Source organism: Akebia trifoliata, chromosome 8, assembly GCF_017979445.1.
Source record: "Akebia trifoliata isolate Shusen 1 chromosome 8, ASM1797944v1, whole genome shotgun sequence".
NCBI lineage: Eukaryota > Viridiplantae > Streptophyta > Magnoliopsida > Ranunculales > Lardizabalaceae > Akebia > Akebia trifoliata.
The window spans coordinates 2,696,170-2,720,911 of NC_141382.1; the positions used below are offsets into that span (position 1 = coordinate 2,696,170).

Below are 24,742 nucleotides of genomic sequence, written 5' to 3' on the forward strand. Positions count from 1 at the left end.
TCTTTTCTTTGCAGGCATTGTTGATTGTAATTTAGATCTTAGTGTTGGCCTTATCGAATTTTTGGTATATTAATAAACATTTTTGTGTCTTGTATTCCAAGTTAGGAATTAAATCTAGCTCTTGGAAACATAGTCCTCACAAAGCAAAGGAATATATATATAGGGGGCGGTTCAAGGGACATATGTAAAAATAATGGTTTTTCAAAATATGGGCTAGAGGTTTTGGATTGAGCTGATTTTTTGCGAGGATGGTCTCTATGATGAGAAGATTATCCTCACAAAAAATCAGCTCAATCTGAAATTTCTAAATCCATCAAAAGTAATTTACAAATTATTGACAAAAATTGATAAAAAATCGACGATCCACATTCTAAATCACTTTTAATGGGGTTAAAAGTTTCAGATTGGACTAATTTTTTTTTTTTCCGGATGATCTTCCCATCATAGAGATCATCCTCACAAAAAATCAGCTCAATCTGAAACTTCTAACCCATATTTTGAAAATTTATTAATGTTACATTGTTTTTACATATGTTTTTTCATATGTCCCTAAATCCAGACCCACGTGTGTGTGTGTGTGTGTGTGTGAGGGCGGTTCATGGGACATGTAAAAACATATGAAAAGACAATGGTTAATCAAAATATAGGTTAGAGGTTTTGGATTGAGCTAATTTTTTGCGAATATGGTCATTATGATGAGAAGATCATCCTCACAAAAAATCAATTCAATCTGAAACTTCTAAATCCATCAAAAGTGATTTATAAATTATTGACAAAAAATCAACGATCCACATTCTAAATCACTTTTAATGGAGTTAAAAGTTTCAGATTGGACTAATTTTTTTTTTCCGGATGATCTTTCCATCGTAGAGATCATCCTCACAAAAAATCAGCTCAATCCCAAACTTCTAACCCATATTTTAAAATTTTATTAATGTTACAATGCGTTTTACTTATGTTTTTTCATATGTCCCTTAATCCGTTCCCATATATATATATATATATATATATATATATATATATATGGGAAAAAGCAATAATTTTTCAAAATATGGGTTAGAGGTTTTGGATTGAGCTGATTTTTTGTGAGGATGGTCACTATGATGAGAAGATCATCCTCACAAAAAATCAGCTCAATCTGAAATTTCTAAATCCATCAAAAGTGATTTACAAATTATTGAAAAAAAATTAGTAAAAATCGACGGTCCACATTCTAAATCACTTTTAATGGGGTTAGAAGTTTCATATTGGACTGATTTTTTTTTTCGGATGATCTTTTCATCATAAAGATCATCCTCACAAAAAATCAACTCAATCCAAAACTTCTAACCCATATTTTGAAAATTTATTAATGTTACATTGTTTTTACATATGTTTTTTCATATGTCCCTTGATCCTGACCCTATATATATATATATATATATATTATTTTACTTTGGTGGGCCGCACATACCATCCACTTACATGTGACAGCAACTAAACATACCACTTTATATAAAAGGGCATATAGAGACTCGAAGGTGGGACCTGGGAAGCAAACCCAGTTGTCCCCACAAATGTGGGTTCTGCAATTTTGTTTTCTTATATAGATTAGAGTTCGTTTATGCCTTAGGCATTGGCATCCTCTTTAGTATTGAAAGGTAAAAATGAAAATAGAATAATAAAGTTGCAAGGGTATTACTAAAAAAATTGAGATTAAGAGAGTAAAAGATAAAATATAATAAAGTTTGAAATGTTTTATCAAGAAAAGGAAAGACGAGGAAAGACAATAAAGTGGGTTAAAGGGCTAAAAGATAAAGATAATAAAGTTAGATGGGCATTATCATGAATAGGGTAAAAGATGAATATTAATAAAATTGAAGGAATATTATTTAAAAAAATTGAGATGGAAGAAATGAAAAACAATAAAATTGAAGGGGTGAAAATGAAATATAACAAAATAATGAAAAAATAAAGAGGATCTGTTTTGCAAATTTATTAGGTAGATAGGATTGGGTTAGTAGATGGTAAAAAGGTAAAAGATGAATGATAATAAAATGAACAGGCCTTTGTTGCATATTTTTTAGACAGATGGGATTGGATTTGTAATATTACAAGATATTGAACTTCATGTAATGCTTCTCTGCTGGATTGGCTAACTCAGCCGATCTTGCTTTCTCTTCTCTATTATCAATGAAATCATTTTACTTATATAAAAATAAAAAAATAAAAAAAATTATTCGTCACAACATTATAACTGGATGGGAGGTTTATCTCCCCCCTCAAACTATAACAAAGTTGGCCCTTTAATTGTGTTTTATTATATAAATAGGATCTCATATTTATTTCCTTAATTATTTAAATATAAAAAATTATGTGAGGCAAATATGTGAGTGGTACTATGATATATTTTAGGCACGTTTTGTATTTCATACACACACATCATCATGAGGTGCTTAAGATGCCTTTATCCATTCACTAAATATACTTTTTTATCTTTGATCTTATCCATTGAATAATCGGAGTAAATGTTGGAACATTATAGTTGGATGGGAGGTTTATCCCCCAAAAACTATAATAAAGTTGGCCTACAATTGTTTTATCATATAGATAAGATCTCATATTTATCTCTTTAGTTATTTAAATAAATAAAAAAATTATGCTACACAGACACATGCGAGTAGTGGTTAGATATTTTGATGCACGCTTTGTACTTCATATGCACACATCGTCGTGAGGCGCTTGAGAAGTCTTTATCTATTCACTAAATATACTTTTTATCTTCGATCTTATCCATTGGATGATCAAATTAGGTATTGGACTATGATGCATGACTTGAGATGAAATGAGAGATGTAACCTTCCATAATAACTAAAGGGTCTGTTTTCTCACAATTGGACTATTAGATTGAATATAAAGTCGTCTAGACCACCCAAATCATCGTGCGGTGACTATTTAAACTGTGTCAAGGTTCAAGAGATTTAGGGAGAAATCTCAAATCCTAGTCTCTCTCTTATAGTTGGTAAATCTCAAGATTGTATCAGATTAAGATACTTCGTGAACGACGACTATGAAGTCTAGCAATTACGATGGAGACGACCACCAAGAGTTTTGACGTCGTAACTGACAAAGTCCATTCACCAAGTTCTCGATCAGCTTCCATCCAAAATGTTAAGAAAAACAGAAACAATTGAAAATGAATATTTCTTGAGCTAGGAATTCATCTTCCCTTGTAAGCCAAGATGGCCACGAACATGGCCTGGCCCACTTTCAAGAACTTTTGGACCACTCACTCACTCACTCTGATGGATTCTATGAAGATCCTTTTCTGGGTCAAAATTTGATATAGGTGAACCATACAAATTTTTTATACATATTAGAGGTTATTTTTAATGAATCAGAACCGAACCAAATTCCATTGGAACCAAACCGAATTGAAGTTAGTTTAGTTCGATTCCATTATATGGGTTGCCAATATTATATAAATCGTAAGTAACATTTTTTAATGAAAAAATAAACATAAAATTTCATAAAATAAATCACTAATCTATCTATAGAAAATCATTAATTTCTTCATAAAAGGTTATTAATCTATGACCTAACACCTAAAATAATTCATAATAATTTTTATATACATAAATATTTATTTATTGCATAAGGGTTCGGTTATCCATTTTTGTAATCTGGAATTGAACTGCAATTTATTCTAAACTAAACCAAACCACCCCAAAGCTATCGGTTTGGTTCGGTTCTTGGTTTGAACTGGATTAAGTTGCACACCTAATTTTTTATCCCAATAATGACTTATATATTTGTAAATTTTATGTTTTTTTTAAATTTCAACTATTTAACATCAACTAAATTACCATTTCGTGAGCCGAATTTGATGACATTAATTAGGATTTCAGCTAATTGTTCATTTTAATTACCAAAATGTGAACATGCGAAATCACAGGTTTTTCAAATAACGAGATAACAGTTTTAAAGTGACAAACTCGTTTTTTCCCCCCAAAGTGATAATCTCACTAAAAGTAGCAAAATATGGGAGATAGTCACTTGATACATGTGAGATTGTCAATTTAAACCTACAAAATTCTCACTTCAAAAACCTCCAATATTGTTACCGTTCACATCTGGGTAATTAAAATGAACAGTGAGCTAGAATCTTAATTTCATCAAAACTCGGTCACGTTTTCATAAATATCTCCTTAACATCGCAAACATAATAGAATGGGTTTGGCTTTCAGCAAATGCACGAAAGGACAGTTATTTGTTTCCCCATCAACTTCTTTGTAGTATCTTATTGGCGTAAATATTTTCATTTCTAATTCCCTCTAATCCCCTTTTCCCATATAATATTTTAAAAATACTTAAAATAACCTTTTATTTCATCTCTATTAAATTACTTAGTTTTTCAATGGGAGATTTTGACAATAAATGATAAATGAAGAATGATATAATCATAATTTCAAACATATAAAATTAACTTTGGACCTAGTTCGAATCAACCGTTAGGTGGTTATTTTTCCCATTATGGACTTAACAACCAATAGACGAGGTTAATTTGAATCCTCAGTGGTATCTTGTTAACGTAAAAATTTTCTTTCCTAATTTTCTCTCATCCCAATCTCCAATCCATTTTGATGATTTTGATTTGTAAATTTTAAATGAATAATGATATACTCATAATTTCTAATATATATATATATATATCTAAGTTGGGATCCATTGACTCCTAAAAATGACTCACGAAAATAACACATGATCCCAATTCTTTAAATGCAAAATCCAATGGTTGAGATTTATGAATATCTTGATAACACAAATCTCGTAAATACTTATCTTGAGGATAAATCTCAACCATTATATTTTGCATTTAAATAGTCAGGATCATGTGTTTTTTTTCATGAGTCACTCTTAGAAGTCAAGGGATCCTAAATTTTATATATATAATTTTCAATCTATTTTGACAAATTGTAAGATTGATTAACAAATAAAGAACGATATATGGAGAATAATTTAAATGATAAATGTTCATTTTGCAACTATAATATATGCATTTTGAGTGCTTTGAGAATATCTATCTAATGTCGAGATTAATAAAATCAAAATCATCAATATTGATGTTTTAATCGTCAATCTCGACCAAAAAAAAAAATTGAGCTTGATGCTAGATTGATCTTTGTGAAATATAAAAAATGCAAATATAATAATGAATAAATTGACACTCAAATCAAACATTACACCATGATTAAGATGGGTTGAATTATCTTAATTATAAGAAAAATACTAAAGTGACTTCTTATAACACTGATCAACATTGTGTTGACGTGAAGGTGTGCATAGAACCATGGATCATTTTCCTAGAGATATGAGTGAAAAGCATCTTTGATTTTTTGCACGCCACCTCCTTGTCAATGCAGTGTCCTAGGAAGTCACTCTAGACGGCTAAAGTTAAAATATAACATTTGACCTTAGTTTTTGTTTTACCACTAAATGTTTGCATTTTAAGTATTTCGTGAAGATCTATTCAACATCTAATTCAAATAAATGAAAATTTGAAATGGTCCATTTTTATTCAAAGTGTAATGTTTGATTTCAAGTCTTTGTTTTTATTATTATATAAACATTTAGTGTATTTGGGGGAAGATTTATCTAATGTCGAGCTCAAAAAAATCGAAATGCCTGACATCGAAGATTCAATTATCGAACTTGATATTTTAAATTCGGGCGATTCGACTCGGTATCCTTGGGGAACGAGGCGAGTCGGAACACAGAATTTTAAACCCTAACTCAAAGTCTTCTCCTTTTCAGAGTACGGATCACATCTTGCGTGTCACAATAGCCCAGCCTTTCTTCAATCTGTCTACTGACTATTTAATAACTTTCTCTCTCCTCTTCGATCTCTCTCTTTTCCAATCGTTCGATCAGATCTTTCTCCCTCCGTGTGTGATCTCTGGTTTTATCAAACTTGGAACGAAACCCTAAATCACGGAGGATCTCCTCGATCATTAATGGCGGAGCACTTAGCTTCAATCTTCGGAACTGAGAAGGATCGGGTCAACTGTCCATTTTACTTCAAGATCGGAGCTTGTAGACATGGAGATCGATGTTCAAGGCTCCATACGCGGCCGAGCATCAGCCCTACACTTCTTCTCTCTAACATGTATCAGAGACCTGATATGGTTACTCCAGGGATGGATCCTCAAGGAGATGCCATGGATCCACGAAAGATTCAGGAACATTTCGAGGTTTGATCTGTTAAATAATCAATTTTTAAGTTAGGATTTTTGTGTTCTTTGATTTTCATGACTGTTTCTATTGTTCGATTGAGAATTTTTATTCATGGTGTTTATATTATTTTTCCACGATTTCGATCCTGTGTGGTTTGGTTGTTTTAGTGATCCTCTATTTTGAAAAAGAATCTCTTTTTGATGTAACATAAAAGGGTAATTTCATCATCATAGGAGCTAAACAAAAGCAAATCATGTGTTTTTCATTCGACTGGGTCCGAATCCTGTCTTCTTGTTGTGCGGAAGCACCCAAATACCCTACGATTCAGACGACGATGAACATACAGACAAGTATGCAAAAGAGAAAGAGCACCAAACCACATAAGATATAAGATGTAGTTGGTTCGGCAAGATTGCCTACATCCACTGGTGGCAATGAAACTTTCTTATTGATAAAGTCATGAAAACAATACAAAATTTAGGGTTTTCCAGATATATAGCGTCCTAGGGAGTCCAGCGCATTTTTTAGTACCAAAAATACCGCTGGCACTCTACGATGAACCCGAGTCCTGCATACCTCCCAGATGTGACCTTAGATTAGGGCTATAAATAACACTTCTGTCATCAAATTTGTGTTAATGTCTGCTTGCACTATCTCCATTCACGTTCTGTTCTTTTGGGATCTTCCTCGTGCTCTTTTAAAACCCTCAATTTGAATAATTTTTCTAACTGGGGATGTAATCGGCTTATTTTGAACATGTCCAAACCATCTTAATCAATTTTTTCTTAGTTTATCGTCTTTTGGAGCTAATCCTACATTTTCTTTTAATTGGTAAGGGGTTAGTGGTTAGTAAGATGAAGCTGGGTTCATTTCTACTCTTACATTTATCAGATGGGTTCATTTCTATTTTATCTTTCCTAGTCCTTCCCCTCACCATCTCAACCATCTTCATATTTTCTATGTTCAATTTATGAACATGATACTTCTTGACCACCCAACATTGAGCTCCATAAAGGATAACTGTCTTTCTATTGTCTTATAAAAAATTTCTTCGATTTTGATTGATATGCATCTGTCACTTAGCATAGCACTCAAGAAGCACACCTCCACTTTAACCATCCAACTCTTGATTCTTTAGGCAACATCTTCCACACTATCTCCAGCATTCTTTATAACCCTACATGGATGAGCTAAGATTTGAGTTTAGATGTTAATAAGATTGGTAGGTTTCCTCCGTTGAATTTGACTGCGGCGTGTCTATTTTGGTCAACATTGTGTCATTGATTATCGGTAGAGTCTATACAAAGTGGAAAAGATCCATTTCAAAAATTCAGCTTTTGAGGATTTAATGTCTTCATTTATGATGTTTGTGAATGCTATTCATGTTCTGGTAATTAATATAATCTCTTTCTCATTTTTTATGTGCTGAAGTTATTTTGTTTTTGTGGATTACATGTTTTATTTTGGATCTGCAGGATTTCTATGAAGATCTCTTTGAGGAGCTGGGAAAGTATGGAGAGCTTGAGAGCCTCAACATTTGTGACAATTTGGCTGACCACATGGTAATTTTCCTTGAATTGCAAAAAAAAAATTCTTCTTCTTTTGTCTCTCTGCTTTAGTTAGTTTATGAATTAGTTCACTCCTTTATTTGCAGGTGGGCAATGTTTACGTTCAGTTTAGAGAGGAAGAACATGCTGCGGATGCCGTTCGTAATTTGACTGGAAGATTTTATGCAGGTTAATTTTCTTCTTCATGTCAGCAATTAGAGGCATGGTTCAAAATCTCATTTTGTTTCATAATGTTTTGTACAAAACATTTCCTTTTTTTCTAAACCCCGAGGCAAAACATGCTTGAAACCAAAAAAATGTGAAGTTTCAGTAGTTTTCTGGGAAATTAACGAAGAAGGAGAAGGGGGAGAGAAGAAGGAAGGGAGGAATACATAGATAGGGAGGGAGAGGAACCTGGGTGAGTTCGTCATCTTGCCAGAGCTACATTGCCGCATTCATTGTTTCGTGCCTTCGGTTTCTTCTTCCTCCTTCTTTTCAGGTTTTATTTTTTGAAAAAAAAAAAAATGGAGGCTGTTTTCATCGAGATGACATGCCCTTGACTTTATTCTTCTCTGGAAGATTGGGGTTATTTAGATTAAAAAAAACCCTATATTTTTGTAAATATTTGAGAAACCCTGTGTTTTAAAACTGATGATATGCCCCTCGACCACATTCTTCTAAGAAAGACTTCTTTTAAAAGGTTAAATTCATTGTATCAAATGTTTCGGTATTGTCAGTTATTTTCAAAAACTGGAACACTGATTTGAAGCGAGATTTTAAACCATGATAAGCAGCCGTCTTTTTTGGGTTTCATTATTATAGGTTTGCAATATCCTTGAAACTATTGTGTTTATGTGCTTGTGTTTTTCTTTTTTCAAATTTCACTGTTTGTGAAGGTAAACTGGGTGATAGTTATTCTGACTGTCTGTCACGTTACATCATCTAACTGTGGGGTGAAAATAAATAATTTCAGGGCGACCCATTATTGTGGACTTCTCCCCCGTCACGGATTTTCGTGAAGCCACTTGTAGGCAATATGAGGAGAACACATGCAATCGTGGAGGATATTGCAACTTCATGCATTTGAAAAAGATTAGCAGGTGAAGATTTTTGTGATTTCACATCTTGGGTTCCTATTCTTTATGCTCCATATTGATGCATTTTATTTCATCACTATCAGAGAGTTGAGACGGCAATTGTTTGGGAGGTACCGTCGAAGGCACAGTCGCAGTCGAAGCAGAAGCCCCGTCAGGCATCGCGAGGAGCGGCCACATGGTGGTCGTGGTTATGGTAGAAGAAATGATGACAGAGACCACTTTCAGGATAATCGCAGGAGGCCCCGTAGCCGAAGCCCTGGGCGTAGCAGGAGAGGGGGGAGGAGTAGGAGCCCTGGGGGAAAGAGGAACAGGAGTCCTGTCAGGGAAGGTAGTGCCGAGAGAAGGGCTAGAATTGAGCAGTGGAACAGGGAAAAGGAACAATCAGACTCTGGAAATAAGGACAATAATAATAATAATAATAGTAACCAGAATGATGATACCAATGGATATGAGCATAATGGAGCGGAGTACCATGAACAGCCGCCACAGCAGCAGCAACAAGGGGGAGGAGGAGGAGGAGGCTATGATTACTGATCAATGGGTGTTATCTGGTTTGTTCTTGCTCTTCTTAGTTTGATGCTCTCAGCTTGCTACTTAGAAGAAAAAAGGGTTACAATTTTTCAAAACCACCCATTTAGCAAATATAGCTTACTGCCCATTTTACACTGTGCAGGTGGTGTGCAGGTTCACAATTCTGTGTGGAATGTAAAACTATTTAAATTTTTTTTTTTTCGTTGTATTTTGCTTCCTTGTCCCAAACCGCCCCCAAATGTGCCTATCTTGTGTACCTGAGTGCATCGTCAAAACCCGCCTTTACCCTCTTTACCTATTTAAAAACCCCAAGTTTTCTTCTTCTGGCCATCCCATTTCTTTCCTGATATTTTCTTTTTCCAGCAGATTTTTTTTCTTACTTCTTTATCTGTCCAAAATTTATTGAATTCTATACTTGCACATATACTTCTTGGTAAGAACACTCAAAAACTTTCCGCAATTGTTCTGCTTCACAGTTTCTCATTTTCATGCGCCAAACACAAGTTCTCATCATGAGTCAATTATCATTCATACAGTCAAACATTATTTCTTGTCTATCATCTTATCAAGATATGTTCTTTCTATTCTTTACTTCCATGCACAAAATCCTTATAGAAAACATCTCAATAACCTGAAAATATATATATACACACACCTAGATGTGTAACCATATATAAATTATATAGTTAAGTGTGATCCTAACACACCCTGAGTTTTCTTCTTTTAGTCATCACTTTGTCCCATCATGTTGCGGTTTGCTTCTTGTTCTTCTTTGTTTTTTTCTGCCCAAAAGATTGGAATTTATAATTGCGAAGACTTCTAGGTAATAAGAACACTTCCTAAATTTTGTTGTGTCACACTTTTTTATATTCAACACATTAAATGCAATTAGTTTTCTTTATGAGTCAACTATTATTATAGTCTCTATTTTTTCTTGTATATCATCTTATCAAGGTACATTCTTTTTATTTTTCACTTCCATGAATAGAATTCTTATAGAAAATATCTCAAAATATATGGAGTACATGGGTATGTAATTGTGTTTAATTACATAGGCAACCACTGGATAATAAGCTAGTTTTCAAACTTCACCAATGATATTTCCCTTGGAGCATCTATTAACGACCCTTAAAAGAATTAATATGTTTCATTCTATATCTAATATAACTATTATAAATGAATATTTTTTAGATAAATCAGAAAAAAATGTATAATTTATTTGAAATAAATTTAAGGTGATAAATTCTTTAACTTCTATGTTGCTTTGTGATTGAAGCTATCAAACTGTTCTGCGATCCCTTTTAAGAGTTTTTGACATCCACCCAGGTAATTTTCACAATAGTTGCCCATAAAAAAAATCAAGACAGTTCATGTAGTCATTATGAGGGTCTTGTATCCTGACTTTTTTGCACATTTATGTATTCGTGCATGTATCTTATGATTAATTGACCATTCTCTGAAAGAATGTAACCGCTGCACATCAAATAATCAGTACTCCCATGTTTTTTATTTTTTTCACATTTAATATTTTTTTCCAGAAAAGTTGTGATCTTATGTACTTCACGAGTTTTGCAGGTTCAGGTATCCCTGCTTCTCAGGACCGGGCCTAATTTTTATTGCAGCTTACCATGAAATTTGTGTACAGGTTATTGCGTGCTTGTCAGCAGAGTGAGTTTACAGGATTTTACAGATTACAGGGTGGTGGAAGTCATCGTGCAAGCTTTCTCAAACCCCGAAAATTTGTGCTTATGGGCTGTTTCATCTCGTCGGATGGTGCTTCTGTGTTATACATCCTTCTTTATTATTAGAAGAGTGCAGGTTATCTTTATGGGTCCAGAAGGTAGGTACACAAATCCTCATTTACTTCATCCAACAAATCCGTCTCTCGCACTTTTGAGGAATCATCTTTGTTTTAGATCTCAATGGAGTGAACATTGTTAAGCACTTATCACAATACATGAACTATTTAGTGAATATTGTTATGATTTCGGGTTACCTTGGGATTTAATTATACTCCTGTGTGTTTGAGTTTTCATCATATTTATTCAGCCATCACCAATGCCAAAATGGAGAGAACTAGTGTTCTTTTACTTATTTTCAATGTCATGCGAGGGCTTATGAATTACTCACCCAATATTGTGGACCCACACAAGAAAAATCAGATTATTGATGATTTGAGAATTTTCATGATGAACCAGAGGAAAAGGTCAAGAAAATTCAGGAATATCAGGTCCTTGAATTTATGTTGGTCCTAATGGTTCTATAGATTGCCCAAAATGAAAGTACCAGACTGATAGACTCTTGGGATCAGTGACTTATGTTGATTTCTGATCTGTCTCTCATGCCATTTGATGAAGTTAAAGTCTAGAGTGTTGGTTTGGTTTTTGCCAGGAGAGTGAGGTTGATCGAAAAATGGTTTCAAATCAGGAAAAGCTCATCAGTAAATTGATCAATGTTTTGGGAAGTAGAGTTTATTTATTTATTTTATGACTTGTTATATTGGAAAGGGTTTGTAATCTTTCGATGGGTAGTCATTGACCTCCCCTTCTTACTCTTTTTTAATGGATTATAATCTTTCATAGGGTAAAGAAGCCATGTTATTAGAGAACTGTGCTGAATTTATGCATTAAGAGGTAGGAAATTCAAAATTAAAATTATATAAAATTTCACTAGAAACTAAAGGTTCCCAAATGAAATAATGCCGACCAACAAAGATGACTGATTGATTCAGCATGTAAGATATAATGGATTACAAACCCATTTTGGGTTAATTATGTGTAATAAGAAAATAAAGGGGGAAGGGGGGAACGGCGGGTTGGATGGTGGGATGAGTACGGAAATTTGAAAGGACAATAAAATTCATGGAAAAGTTTGAAATGATTCCAATTGAAAATAAAGGAAATAATGTAAGTTTGATATTTAAAAATAAGATTGACGACCCAATGACCACGAGTGTTTTGGTTGTTAAAGTATCTAAAAGATAATCCCAAGGTCAAATATAACAAGGTATGGAAACAGCTACTCTTAAAGATTGAGCCTTCTTGATGAAGGTTTACCTTCGGTTGTCATGAAATAAATAGAGGGTGATCTAGGCATCCTCAACGTTTTCATGAATGTTTGAGATAACTCTTATTCTTCCCTATAAACTAGTGGAAAAATGACTAAATATCATCTAACCAAAAACCTTCAATTTCTCCCTAAAATCAATCTTCAAATTGTTTTTTAATCTAATCAACCTTACCCAATCTTTCGAATTGCCCAAGAAAAGTTCGTTTTCTAGGGGTGAAGAAAGCAATTTAAGAAAACTAATTTTCAAACAAAGATTAAAAGTGTTGAAAATAGATGACTACCACACTCAAATTTAAAACTAAAAATTCAACGGTAACTCTCTAAATTATATACCATTCACACCAACGACTGGACCATTATAACTTAATTCAAGTCTCCTCCAAAAACAACATTAACCTGTGTGCTAGAAAGAAACCTGTCCCACAATAGACATAGGAAGGTGGAGTTCATACCAGAAACATAACAATAATGAAAAATAAGATAATCCAAATCACAATGTTTAAAACAACACTCCAAAAACAAACTTTAGTTTTTTTCTACTCTGCCATAAATATCCCTCTCTACCAAAATCCAAATGCATACCACCTCCCCTCGCAAAACACCACCAACTACCAAAATTATGAAGGGAGCTTCTCGCTATGATCCAATCATTTTCCATCACTGTGTTTTGCCTTCGTGTGAGATTGTAAAGCACCATCCGACTTGAATGTCCTATACAGAATGATTGAAAAAGATTGGTGAGTATGTTGGCTAGTCCACAATTCACAATAGCTTTAAAAATAAATTAAATTAAATTCAACCAAAAAAGAAAAAGGGTGAGATGATAACATACTTGCTACAGGTATTGCAAGAGACCTGACCAGCAGATTTTGGAGTCTCTGGCTTTGACTTGTCGGTAGCAGGTGTCTTCCCACCCTTCTTTGAAGGGTGAGGAGTTGCTGTATGGGCACCAACCTTCTTGCCATCTAAACATGCAATTGAATTTATTTATTATCACAGTACAACAAATAATAGACGTTTGAAAACATCACTAGTCCAAGCATGTACATATTGAAGGAATATGTATTCTTATATCCCAAATTAATTCAAAATTTAACAGAGAGAAAAAATGAGAGAACCTGTCTTTTGAGGTGTAGTATCTGATTTAGCCTTCTTTGCGGGTGTAGGTGTCTTGGTAGCAGATCCCGCAGGTCTCTTCTTGCTGGGTTCAGCCTTTGAGGAAAAAGATAAAAAATAACATAAAAGTGAAGGTTGGATTGAGATTTGATTAGAATGTAGAGGTTCCACTAAATTTCATAATATTTAACCATGACAAGATCAAGATCAGCAATGAAAGATAAAGAAAGCCTCTATTGGCACCCCAACTTTCATTTATTACACCCAGTCACCAAGTCGGAGTACCTGTTTAAAACTGCAAATGGAAAACTTCAAAAACAAAACAAAACAAAAAAAAAAAAAAGAATAAAATGGAAATAAAATTGGGAAAAAAATTATGAAAAGAAAATGTATTCATAATGTATAATGCATTAGACATTTATTCCAAGTTTATAATATTTTTTAGGCTTATTGAATACCTAAGTTTGATAACATGTTCCCACACATAATTACATATTTTATGATGATAAAAAAAAGTCCCATTAACGTATCTTTTGAGCAAAATAACACTACTGAAAAAAAAATTATAACATCATACATGATCATCAATCCCTAGATTAAATGAACCACAGCACAAACAACAACAAGGCCACAGAAATTAACAAGACCTGCAAAAAATGGATTATTTTTGTTTTTTTTTTTCCAATTTACTTGTTTAAAACGTAAAAGTTGTGCTTAAAACATTGAAATGTGTTTTTTTTTTAAATGAGCATTTTTACTGTTTTAATCGTTAGAGATACACGAAACATGTTTTAGATTTTTTCAACAAAAAACAGAGATTTTTGTTACTATGATTACATAAGTATGATAACATGTTCCCACACATAATTACATATTTTATGATGATAACAAAGAGTCCCATCAATGTATCTTTTGAGCAAAATAACACTATTGAAAAAAAAAATTATAACATCACACATTATCATCATACCCTAGATTAAACAATGAACCACAGCACAAACAACAAGAAGGCCACAGAAATTAACCAGACCTGCAAAAAATGGATTATTTTTGTTTTTTTCAATTTACTTGTTTAAAACATAAAAGTTGTGTTTAAAACATTGAAATGTGTATTTTTTATTTTTTTAAATGAGCATTTTTACTGTTTTAATCGTTAGAGATACACGAAACATGTTTTAGATTTTTTCAACAAAAAAACAGAGATTTTTGTTACTATGATTACACCCCAATTTCTTAAAGTATTTATCACCCCCCCCCCCCAAAACAATTAAAGATTAAAACACACTTTTCAAACATTACCAAGGTTTGGCTCGAATTATGGTCTCAACATTATCACACTTGTTCAAACAATTTCAGTAGTTGTTTACAATTATGATTAGGCTCATATAAAACCCCAAACCCAAAAAATAGAAATCTAGCCAAAAAATAAATGGAGAACAAGCTTCTATTGGTACTCCAACTTTTACTTATTCTCAACCATTCACTTATGTTCTTTATTTTTAATTGGAGTGTAATATCTCAAAATTGGGGTGCCAATAGCAGCTCTCAAAATTAAACAGGGAAAAATAGTCTTTCAATACCTTCTTAGGTGTAGCTTCATCATCCTCATCCGAGCTTCCATCCTCCTCAGAGATATCATCATCACTTTCATCCCCAATATCAAGCATGTCCTAATGCAACAACACGACATGCAGTGCCATTTTTTATAATCAAGTAAAGTGTTGATAGTCATGAAGAGATCATATAAACAGATGGATAAAGATGACTGCAAAATACAAGGCACATGAAACAACTTGGGGTGGTGGGGGAGGATTATGACCCACAACTTGCAGACAAGCTAGAACAGATGGATTAAAATAGGTGTCCAACACAGCAAATTCTTAGAAAGTGGATCTATTTTTCACGGATTACAAGAACATTAGTCCTGCAAGTGTAGATATATTTCTCCAAGGAAGATTCAACAAAAACATTTACTCTTACCATATATTATATCAATTAAAAGAATTAAGGTGTTTACTATTTCATAATAAATTTGACTATGAGTTAAAATACCTCGTCATCAGATTCATCATCATCTTCATCATCACTTTCGTCATCCTGATCCTCTTCCTTGGGTTTAACCTCCTTTTTTGGTTCCACAATTTTCACCTTTGGCTTTGCAGCCGAAGAATCGGGCTTGGAAGCATTAACCTTCTCTATAGTGGCTTTTGCCTGTTTTTCTTTTGGCTCAGATTTTCCTGGTCAGAGATGTAAAAAACAGATTAGTGTATAAATAACTTCAATACAACGACAAACATGTGAATCTAACAAGAAATAGCTATGTCCAACCATTCTCCTTAATATCAATTGGAAATTCCTCTCCCGAATCAGAATCAAAATCTGGAAATTCATACAAAAAATAAACAAGTCAAAAATATATTTTTTTTTAAATTGGGGAAAAACAAATTCTATAAGGCCACATTTATTCAAGACTTACCACTAAAATCATCAGCAGTGATTCAAGACACCATAGAATTAAGGAAATTAAAAATAAGAAAACAATATCTACTGCAGAGACCAATAAATGATCGTGGTGAACAAAATGATACAGCGAGAGACCAAAAATAAAGAAGTAAATGAAATAATGATGGAACGATCTAAAGGATATTCGTCCGATAGGACAGATGTGTAACCGCAGAAGTACACGCTCCCATTTTTAAAGTTGTGTGAGAGTTCAAATTCTTTCTCAAATACCAAATCGTAAGATATGTGAGTGCACTTGTCGGGGGAGAGTGTTCCAATAACAATCTTTTGACCACCAATCTTCACATAGAGAGGAATTGAATCATTTGCTTTGTCCTTCTTTACCTCACCAAGTGATGCCTACATAATAATGACAATTAGAACATTTTCCCACAGAACATGAATTTATTAAACGCCACAAATATCATATTGATCATCAGAAAAATACACACACACACACACATCCATATATATATAGACCTTTGATGACTAACCTGTGAAAGATGCAAAATTTTATCTTCACCAGGTTCAACTTTAAGGGGCTCTCCAGCTTTGACTTCAACACCTATGTGCAATCAAAAAGATATCAAACTTCATCCCACACAAAATTTTGTACAGAGAATATTTTATGAAGATGATGATGATGCTAGTCAAAACACTCTCATGATACAACACTCAAAAGGTGGGAATCACAACATAGTTACATCAACCATAAATAATGTGTACATACATACATATCTGTGTGTGTGTGTTAGTTCTCAGTTGTAAGACAAATGATGCACATTTGAAGTAATAAATATTTGTTTTAACCATACCACGATAAAGGGGAAAACGTAATTTTGACTAATCAAGCATGCCAAATGCCAACTGGGTTTTACACATCTTCCACACAGAAAATCACTTTCTATTGAACAATCGCCACATATAGGGCAAAGATACTAAAAATGTGATTTCTTAATATTCTTTAATCTTTTATATCATAATGAACCACATCATTTCAGACTGTATAAGGCTCATTCTACATACTTAACATATTAATTATATTATGCATGCCAGTATACAAATGGTTAAATGTAATCATAGTTCTACTGAGATTTGGTCCAATGTAAACTCAACATATACAGTTTGAAGGGGGGGGGGAAAGTCCTAAGATATTTCAAACTTGATAATTAACAATAAAAGAGGATTTCAAAAAATATTAAGCTTATGTTATGCCACTACTAAAAGTCTAATAAATTCAACTATTGAGCATAATTGGAAAAAGAGGGGGGGTGTGGACAAGAGGACATCTCCAAATGAGATCCTCTTATGAAAATAAAAAAGGAAAAAAATAAAAGAATTTGATTTTATACCACTCCACTCCAACAAAACATAGAATTGGTTCAGCATCTGAAAGACTTTGATCTAATTTACAGGGCTGGATGGGTGCCCAACCCTAGCCTCTAATGGTAGTGAAATATTTCCATAGAATTTGAACCATATCACAGAAAAATATGTTCATTGAAGTGCTGCAAATGTGATGATACCATAAAGGGGAGGGGGTAGAGAGAAGAACAGGAACCATGCATGCAATAATTATAATGGTAATGTCAGATACGAATTTGGTCACCCGACCAACTCATCATTTTTTTCTCATCCCCCATTGTTTCTCTCTCAATACTGCTATTCAATTTAAGGTATGAACCATGAACAAGAAGAGTTTATACCGGCGTTTGAAGAGTACGTCACAAGGTGTGCCCTAAGAATGATGCTCACTAAAAATTGCCCCAAGACGCAACGAAGACTCATAAAACATCTGAGGCATAAGCTTAAGTCCAACAAGCACCCAAAAGGCCCATACACCTTTTGGCCCAGTAGTATGCCTCGTGCATTAAATTTTCTAATGTTTTTTTAAATAATGCATTAACTATTTTTTTTTCTTCCACTCTTTGCTCTTTTTCTTTGTTGCCACTAGGGCTGTCAATAGATTAGATTCGGATTGGTATTAAATTGGTAACAATCCAATCAAACCAATCGGATCTGTCATTTTGAGATTTGGACCGAACCCAATATAATGTGTTGTTTCAGATCTACTCAATCCAATCCAAAAAAAATATTAATATTTCTGTATCAATCCTAATCCATATTAATAAATATAACTCATTTATATATTTTCAAATACATTATCCAATCTAGTCCCTACACAGTTGATCCAAAACCAATCAGACCCTCGTCAAAGCCCAAATCCCCTCCTAGAGTAATCGGATAGAAACGGATTGTGTCTAAGCCAATCCAGTTGCTACAACATAGTAAAGCATTTAGAAACAAATATGAATACAAAATAATATACATAGAAATAAATAAATGAATTGATTGGATTCATAAAATAAATTCTCGTAGTTCTTAGTATATGCAAACAAAGCAATTGCAGTACAATAATTAGTGATATTCTTACAATAAATATAAAATAGTTATTTAGCGATCCATAAATTATTCAAGGGTAGCATTCGGCAGCCAAAACTTAGGGAGCTAAAGTTTTGCCCTATATGGCTAAAAGTTTTGGAATGAGCCGATATTTTTAATCCTCAATTGTGCGGAAAAATCAGCTCATTTCGAAACAACTAGCACCATCAAAAGTGGCTTACAAATTATCACTAGAAATTGACGGTCCATTATTCTTCAACTTGTAGATTAGGGCGACTGGGCTGATTTTTTGTGAGGATGATCTTCCCACCATAGAGATCACCCTAAAAGACTCAGCTTATTACAAAACTTCTAGCCCATATATGACAAAACACTTTGGCTATCTTACTGGCTCTTGATACCAACCCATTATTCAAATAAATAAAATATTACATTTTTAGCAGAAATATAAAATAATAATATTTTATATTGCTATTAATGCAGCGGATTAAAACTCTGAATTTGATTATATGAATTTGAAATTGAAAAATATGTGGTAGTTTTGAAATTCAAAAATATGAGGTTTAAGCCTCATGCCTCAACGTCTGGAAACATTACTTTATATACAAATCAACCAAAATTAAATGTTACAAGTCAAATCCTTGAGAGACATTATCCGTACAGTATAAATGTGGTTCAAAATATCACAACCTATCCTTGGTATCGGCATCGACCCATACTGATACAAAACATTGAATGATTCGGTAACACATCGGCCAATAAAATATCAGTTTTTTTCCTTGACTGATACGGCCTTTTAAACCCACATTCGCTCGAGGTAAAAAAAACACAAACAAAAAGAACATAGAAGGATTAAAAAAAAAAAAACTCATTTCAACCATAATAGACAACATAAACATTGGCAGATTTATTTATTTATTTTTTAAATGAACATGTTTGATAACTAATTGAGAAAAATGATAAAAACCCAACAAAAAATTTGCTAAAAAAGCAGACACAGACGCCAAATGAACTCCATAGTATAAACAGATTCATAAACCAAGACAAACATATATAAAAGCAAGCATGAAAAACAACCCTAAGAGACGGACATTATTTCGAGGAAACGAAAATTAAGAAACATAGACTTAATAAATGAAACTGAAGAAAACCTAATCAAGAACAAGATGAAGAAAACCATGTAAGTCATATATACCCTGCAAATCTTATGATCTAAGAAGAACAGATAGAGAGAGCATGAAGAGATTACCCCAAAACTCCATTAATGATATAAGATGGGGAAATGAAAAGTGATGGAGGCTGCAAATTAGGGTTTTGAGAGTGTTGTAGACAAATCTGAATGCCCACGGAGAGGTCTGAGTGAGAGGTGGAGGTACTAGGGTTTTGGGAGGGCTTTTAAAGAGGTTGCGAGCCAGGTTGAGCTGGAAAAATGTGATCTTGTAGTACAGGGACTATCATAGTTATGTTGTCTACATCATATGTTAACCAATCATTAATCAAACCCACCCAACAAATTAATGGACCAAATGTTCAGAGGAAATTGCACTCATGCCAAAAAATCTTGTATTTTTGTTTTTATTTTTTTTTATTTTATTTTATCATTGTTGGGAATTGGGATTTTCTAGTGATTTATAATTTTATTTTTTTATAGGCTTGATATGGAGCATATCATTTGCATTTGCAAATGTTTTTTCAAGCAAAATTTAGTATTGTCTGGTAGAGTTAACAATGATCCGAAATATACCCGATGATAGAATCGGTCCGATCTAATCCAAAAAAATATGAGAATTGGATTCGGATTGAAATATTATATCCGAAATCATTTCGAATTGAATTCGGATCTATTCCAATCTGATCCGAACATATTTAAATAATTATTTTATTATTAAATTCATATAAATACATATAGATAAAGCGTATTAGTCTTTTTTATTCCCCATTATATTTGTATTAGGAAAGTAGATTTTTTTTTTTCTATTTTAAAATTTTTCGAACATTGATAATTTGAAAATAAGGCATGTGTTCGGATCGATTTTAGATTAAGGATGAAATGAAATGGACCGGATTCGGTTCACATATTCATTAATCCGTTCGGTTCGGATCGGAATGGCATTGATCCGGTACCGAATTGATCCGTTGCCAACCTTCCTATCTGGTGGTTACTATGAAATTTCGTGTACAAAAAACATTTTATGTGCTTGGTTGATGTTTACAATATAACATCACGTAACAATAGGGCTTAAACAGGTCAGTTCAAGACATATATGAGTGTGTCTATATTCATATCCATTTTTTTTTTATCCCATCACACTTAGCTAAGACCATACTTGAACTCAAGGCCTCCCCCATTTTGAAGAGAAGTCTTGACCACTACACCCTACAATTTTTTGGTGTGAAAATAACTTAAAAAACATAACAATACAACTTGTAAAGTAATATATCATTTAGATCTTAACGGATTTAGGAGTGGAACCGTATCCAACTCGGGTCAAGGGACATAACCCATATCCAAATCATATTTTAATTAGGATATACTTGATGAAATCAAACCAGTTAAATTCGGATTCGAATCACTTAGATTTTGGATAAAAATTCCTACCGTTTTAAGCTCATGTGTAACATCAATTTTTTATATAAAAAAAAGTTGTGAAAAAAAATATAATAAATTGAGAGTAGCTATTGGCACCCCAACTTTTACTTATTACACTCCCAATTAAAAACAGGATTTTCCCCAAACATGTGCAACTCATACCCAAATTTCAATTTCAGTACACTATTCAAAAAAAAAAAAATTTCCAATTTCAACAAATCTATTGGTAATTTATGCGAGATCATTGACATGGCAAAATCATTGGTAATTTATCTATGAATTCATAAAATATTAAAAGTGGGGAACTCACGAGTTTGTAGATTATAAAAGTGACGAATTCATTGGAAATGCATGTTTTGGGAATTAAAATGAACAATTTACCGAACTCGGAATTTAGTTGTATTCAACGCACGGAATGGAGATTCATCCATTAAAAATAAAGAAAATAAAAGTTGGGGTACCAATAGAAGCTTGATATTTTCTTAAGCTAAATATATATAGTTTTGGGTTTTAAATTTTATACGAGCCCAAACATAATTATAAACAACTTTTCAAATTATTTCAATGAGTGTTATAATGTTTTGAAATGTTGAGATTATTATTTGAGTCAAACCTCTGTAACGTTCGAAAAGTGTGTTTTAATCTTTAATTGGGGTGTGATAAATAATCTAAGAAGTTAGGGATGTATTAAGTAAAAGTTGGAGTGCCAATAGCAACTCTAAAAAAACAACTTATTTAACATCATCTTCAACCTTTTACAAAAGCCTTGATTTTTCTTGTCAAAAACTCATCATCTTTTATTTAGACTTTGTTCCCAAGGTTTCAAGGTTGTCTTGCAAAGTGCAAACCATTCGATGGTATTTTCTTTAAGTCATGATTTTCTGACGCCCCCTCTGAGATATGTCCCCTGACGTGGTATAGGACAGAACCACAAATCTTTCATCAGGATACGCAATTGCACGTGCCCATAAATATGTGTAGTTGGAAAAAGATATATGGTTTTAGCATATACCACGTCAGGGGGTGTATGGGAGCGTCTGTCAGAAGGGAGTGTCAGAAAATCATTACTCTTTTTATTTATTTATTTTTTTTTTGAAATATCCTCAGTCACTTATGAAAATATATTTCAATCATTTTAGATTTTAGGGATACCCACATCGCACAACCAAGCCTATCATTGCGGGCTACAAATTTGGGTGCTTGAGTTGTCCAAGGCGCAACTATAAGGTGTCGACAATTTTACATATTAGTATGGATATTTTACTTTAAAAAAAAAGAATAACATGGTGTAAGTTTCAAAACTCCATGGAGATTTAATATTTTGTGGCTATTAACATTTTGAGCATCCCTTGGAAAGTTCATCACTTGGTGGTGTTGACAATTAGAAGTTCCCTTACTAGTTTCCAAGACACGTCCTTCATTCACAATTTTAGAGGAGCCAATAAGACTATTGATTTGATTGCTTATTTTCAAGAAGTTTAAGTTGCCAAGAGTTTAGTTGTAATTCCTTTTCGAGTGATCTTCTGTTAATCCTTGATCAAGATAGTAGAGGTATGGTGTACCTGAGGTTGTAGCTGGTTTGAGTTTGTCTTAACCCCAATAACTTTCGGAAAAAAAAAAAAAAATCCTCCACCATCAAGTCAAAATGCAGTGGAAGTTGATCTACGTTGGAGTGATGGCAATAAAAAATCAAGTCGATAAACTATTAGACTTTAATAGACTTTGTGACATTGAATCCATGATAATAAAAATGTGGAAAAACAATTACCTTTTTATTGTGATGGTTTTCAAGTTTCTAAAATAATGTAAAACCAAGGGATTCATTGGGCCACACCAACCATAGGTCTAACATAAACATCTACAATTATCCTCTTGGACAAAGATCGACATCATCAAGCACATTGAAAACACGAGGCATGAAGGATTTGATAATGAAAAGTACATCATTAAGAAGAAATAAGTCTTTATCAACAACATTCTCAATAAATACATGTAATAGTGAGCACAATATATTACATGATTACTTACTAAATATATTATTATAGTATCGGATCAAAAATAGAATTTAAAGAAAGATGTGTTTGGTTATTTTTAGAGCTTATTTTCTTTAAGTTCACATTATGTAAGCTTTGAAAACTAAGAGAGAATTGGTTCACTCTCCCTTAAATTGCAATAGAATCAAGTTTCAATTTGCCTTGAATTAAACTATTATCTCAATCATTACACCCCGCGAAGGAATCCATCCATTAGAAGCAACTCATGATTTCCTATGAATTTTTACCATATTTGTAGATCACGAAACTTTGAAAACTGAGTCTAGAGTTTTACGAAGATTTGGTATTGTGATTCCACCTTGATTTTCAAGAAAAATGAGTAAAGTAGTGAAACTTTTTATTTCTAAAGTGGGATGCAAGTAATTTTAATTACTTTTTTTTAATTAAAGTGATGGAGTGCAACCGGGAAGTGAGTCAAAGTTCGATGCGAAATCCTCGCATAAAAAACCATGTAGAAACACTTGGAGACATTCATGAAATCCAATTATTGAAATAAATTTTCGTGTTATGCAAATAGATTACATGTTTTTAATTTTATGATAAATTCTCATACTTATATTTGATTACTTTTACTAGAAGGTGACATGTGTTGTATATGAAGGGTTTATTTATAATTTATAATATTAATTAAGTGATAGTTTTGCAGATTACATATTAAAAATATATATTTCTATAATTTTAACAATTAATCAACGTGATTTTAGAATGTGTAATCACAATTGTCTTTGGTTTTGAGTAAAGTGACTTTGATTTAGGGGTGTCAATGGATAGTCGAAATCCAAATTTGAATTCGAATTCGAAAAATTGGATATTATCCGAAATTTTTGAATATCGGATTTGGATGTCATTTTAAAATTCGAATGCGTTTCGGATACGAATTCGAATATTGCGATATCCGATTTGATAATATCCGCTCCGATATTTTATATATATATATATATATATTATGTATTTATGTTTTACAACAAAAATTTTACATATGTATATATATGGTGATGCGTATTCATGTTATACAATAAATTTTTTTTTTTTTTTTTAACTTTATCTTTTCTAACCACCTTAAAGGCTAAAACGAGAAGAACCAATCGACAGAACGATGGATTTCGATCGAACTCCGTAACATCGTCTTCTCCGACCGGCGAGCATCAGGTACATTTCTCTCTCTCTGATCTGATTCAAACCAATTGGAGTGATTTTTTAGGAGGAAATCTGTGGGTTTCGAGTTTCGACTGTGCGAACTCCGATATGTCTTCTCTGGCCGACAAGAATACCGGTACATATTCACTCACTCTCTTTCCCCGATCTGAATCAGTAGGAGTGATTTTTCGAAGGAAATCTATGGCTTTTGACTGTGCGAACTCCGACAGATTGAAGACGATGGTATTTTATAAGATTTTTTATCGGATCGGATATCCGATATATTTTTTGGATTTGAATTCAAATGTTTGTTAGGGATATTCGATCGAATTCGAATTTGAATTCGGATAGTATTGTTTTTTTTCAGATTCAAATTCGGATATAGTACTATTCGATCGCATACATATCCGTTGACAAGCCTACTTTGATTATGTTAAGTTTAAATATTGAGGTGGAGGTATTTTTGGAATCTAAATTTTGGTG

General features: G+C 33.0%; 2 protein-coding genes across 3 annotated transcripts; one reads left to right on the forward strand and one right to left on the reverse strand.

Moving 5' to 3' along the window:
* The first annotated feature begins 5,834 nt into the window (after positions 1 to 5,834).
* LOC147395439 (splicing factor U2af small subunit B-like) lies at positions 5,835 to 11,383 on the forward strand. Of its 2 annotated transcripts, none has more exons than XM_086451825.1 (6): positions 5,835 to 6,230; positions 7,689 to 7,775; positions 7,868 to 7,949; positions 8,734 to 8,860; positions 8,941 to 9,408; positions 9,531 to 11,383. In XM_086451825.1, exons 1-5 carry the CDS (start codon positions 5,994 to 5,996, stop codon positions 9,389 to 9,391), a joined length of 984 nt encoding a protein of 327 aa, XP_086307951.1. In that variant the 5' UTR covers positions 5,835 to 5,993; the 3' UTR covers positions 9,392 to 9,408; positions 9,531 to 11,383. The 2 variants fall into 2 exon arrangements, with proteins under 2 accessions (XP_086307951.1, XP_086307950.1); XM_086451824.1 differs by having other exon boundaries at positions 5,837 to 6,230; positions 11,034 to 11,383.
* A 1,365-nt stretch (positions 11,384 to 12,748) lies between these two features.
* On the reverse strand, positions 12,749 to 19,884 carry LOC147395440 (histone deacetylase HDT1-like). Its single transcript, XM_086451826.1, has 10 exons — positions 19,728 to 19,884; positions 16,570 to 16,640; positions 16,221 to 16,435; positions 16,050 to 16,066; positions 15,902 to 15,952; positions 15,626 to 15,810; positions 15,154 to 15,243; positions 13,576 to 13,669; positions 13,290 to 13,422; positions 12,749 to 13,168 (listed from the first exon to the last, which is right to left on the reverse strand). The coding sequence occupies exons 1-10, from the start codon at positions 19,738 to 19,740 to the stop codon at positions 13,105 to 13,107; spliced, it is 933 nt and encodes a 310-aa protein (XP_086307952.1). The 5' UTR covers positions 19,741 to 19,884; the 3' UTR covers positions 12,749 to 13,104.
* Positions 19,885 to 24,742: the final 4,858 nt, after the last annotated feature.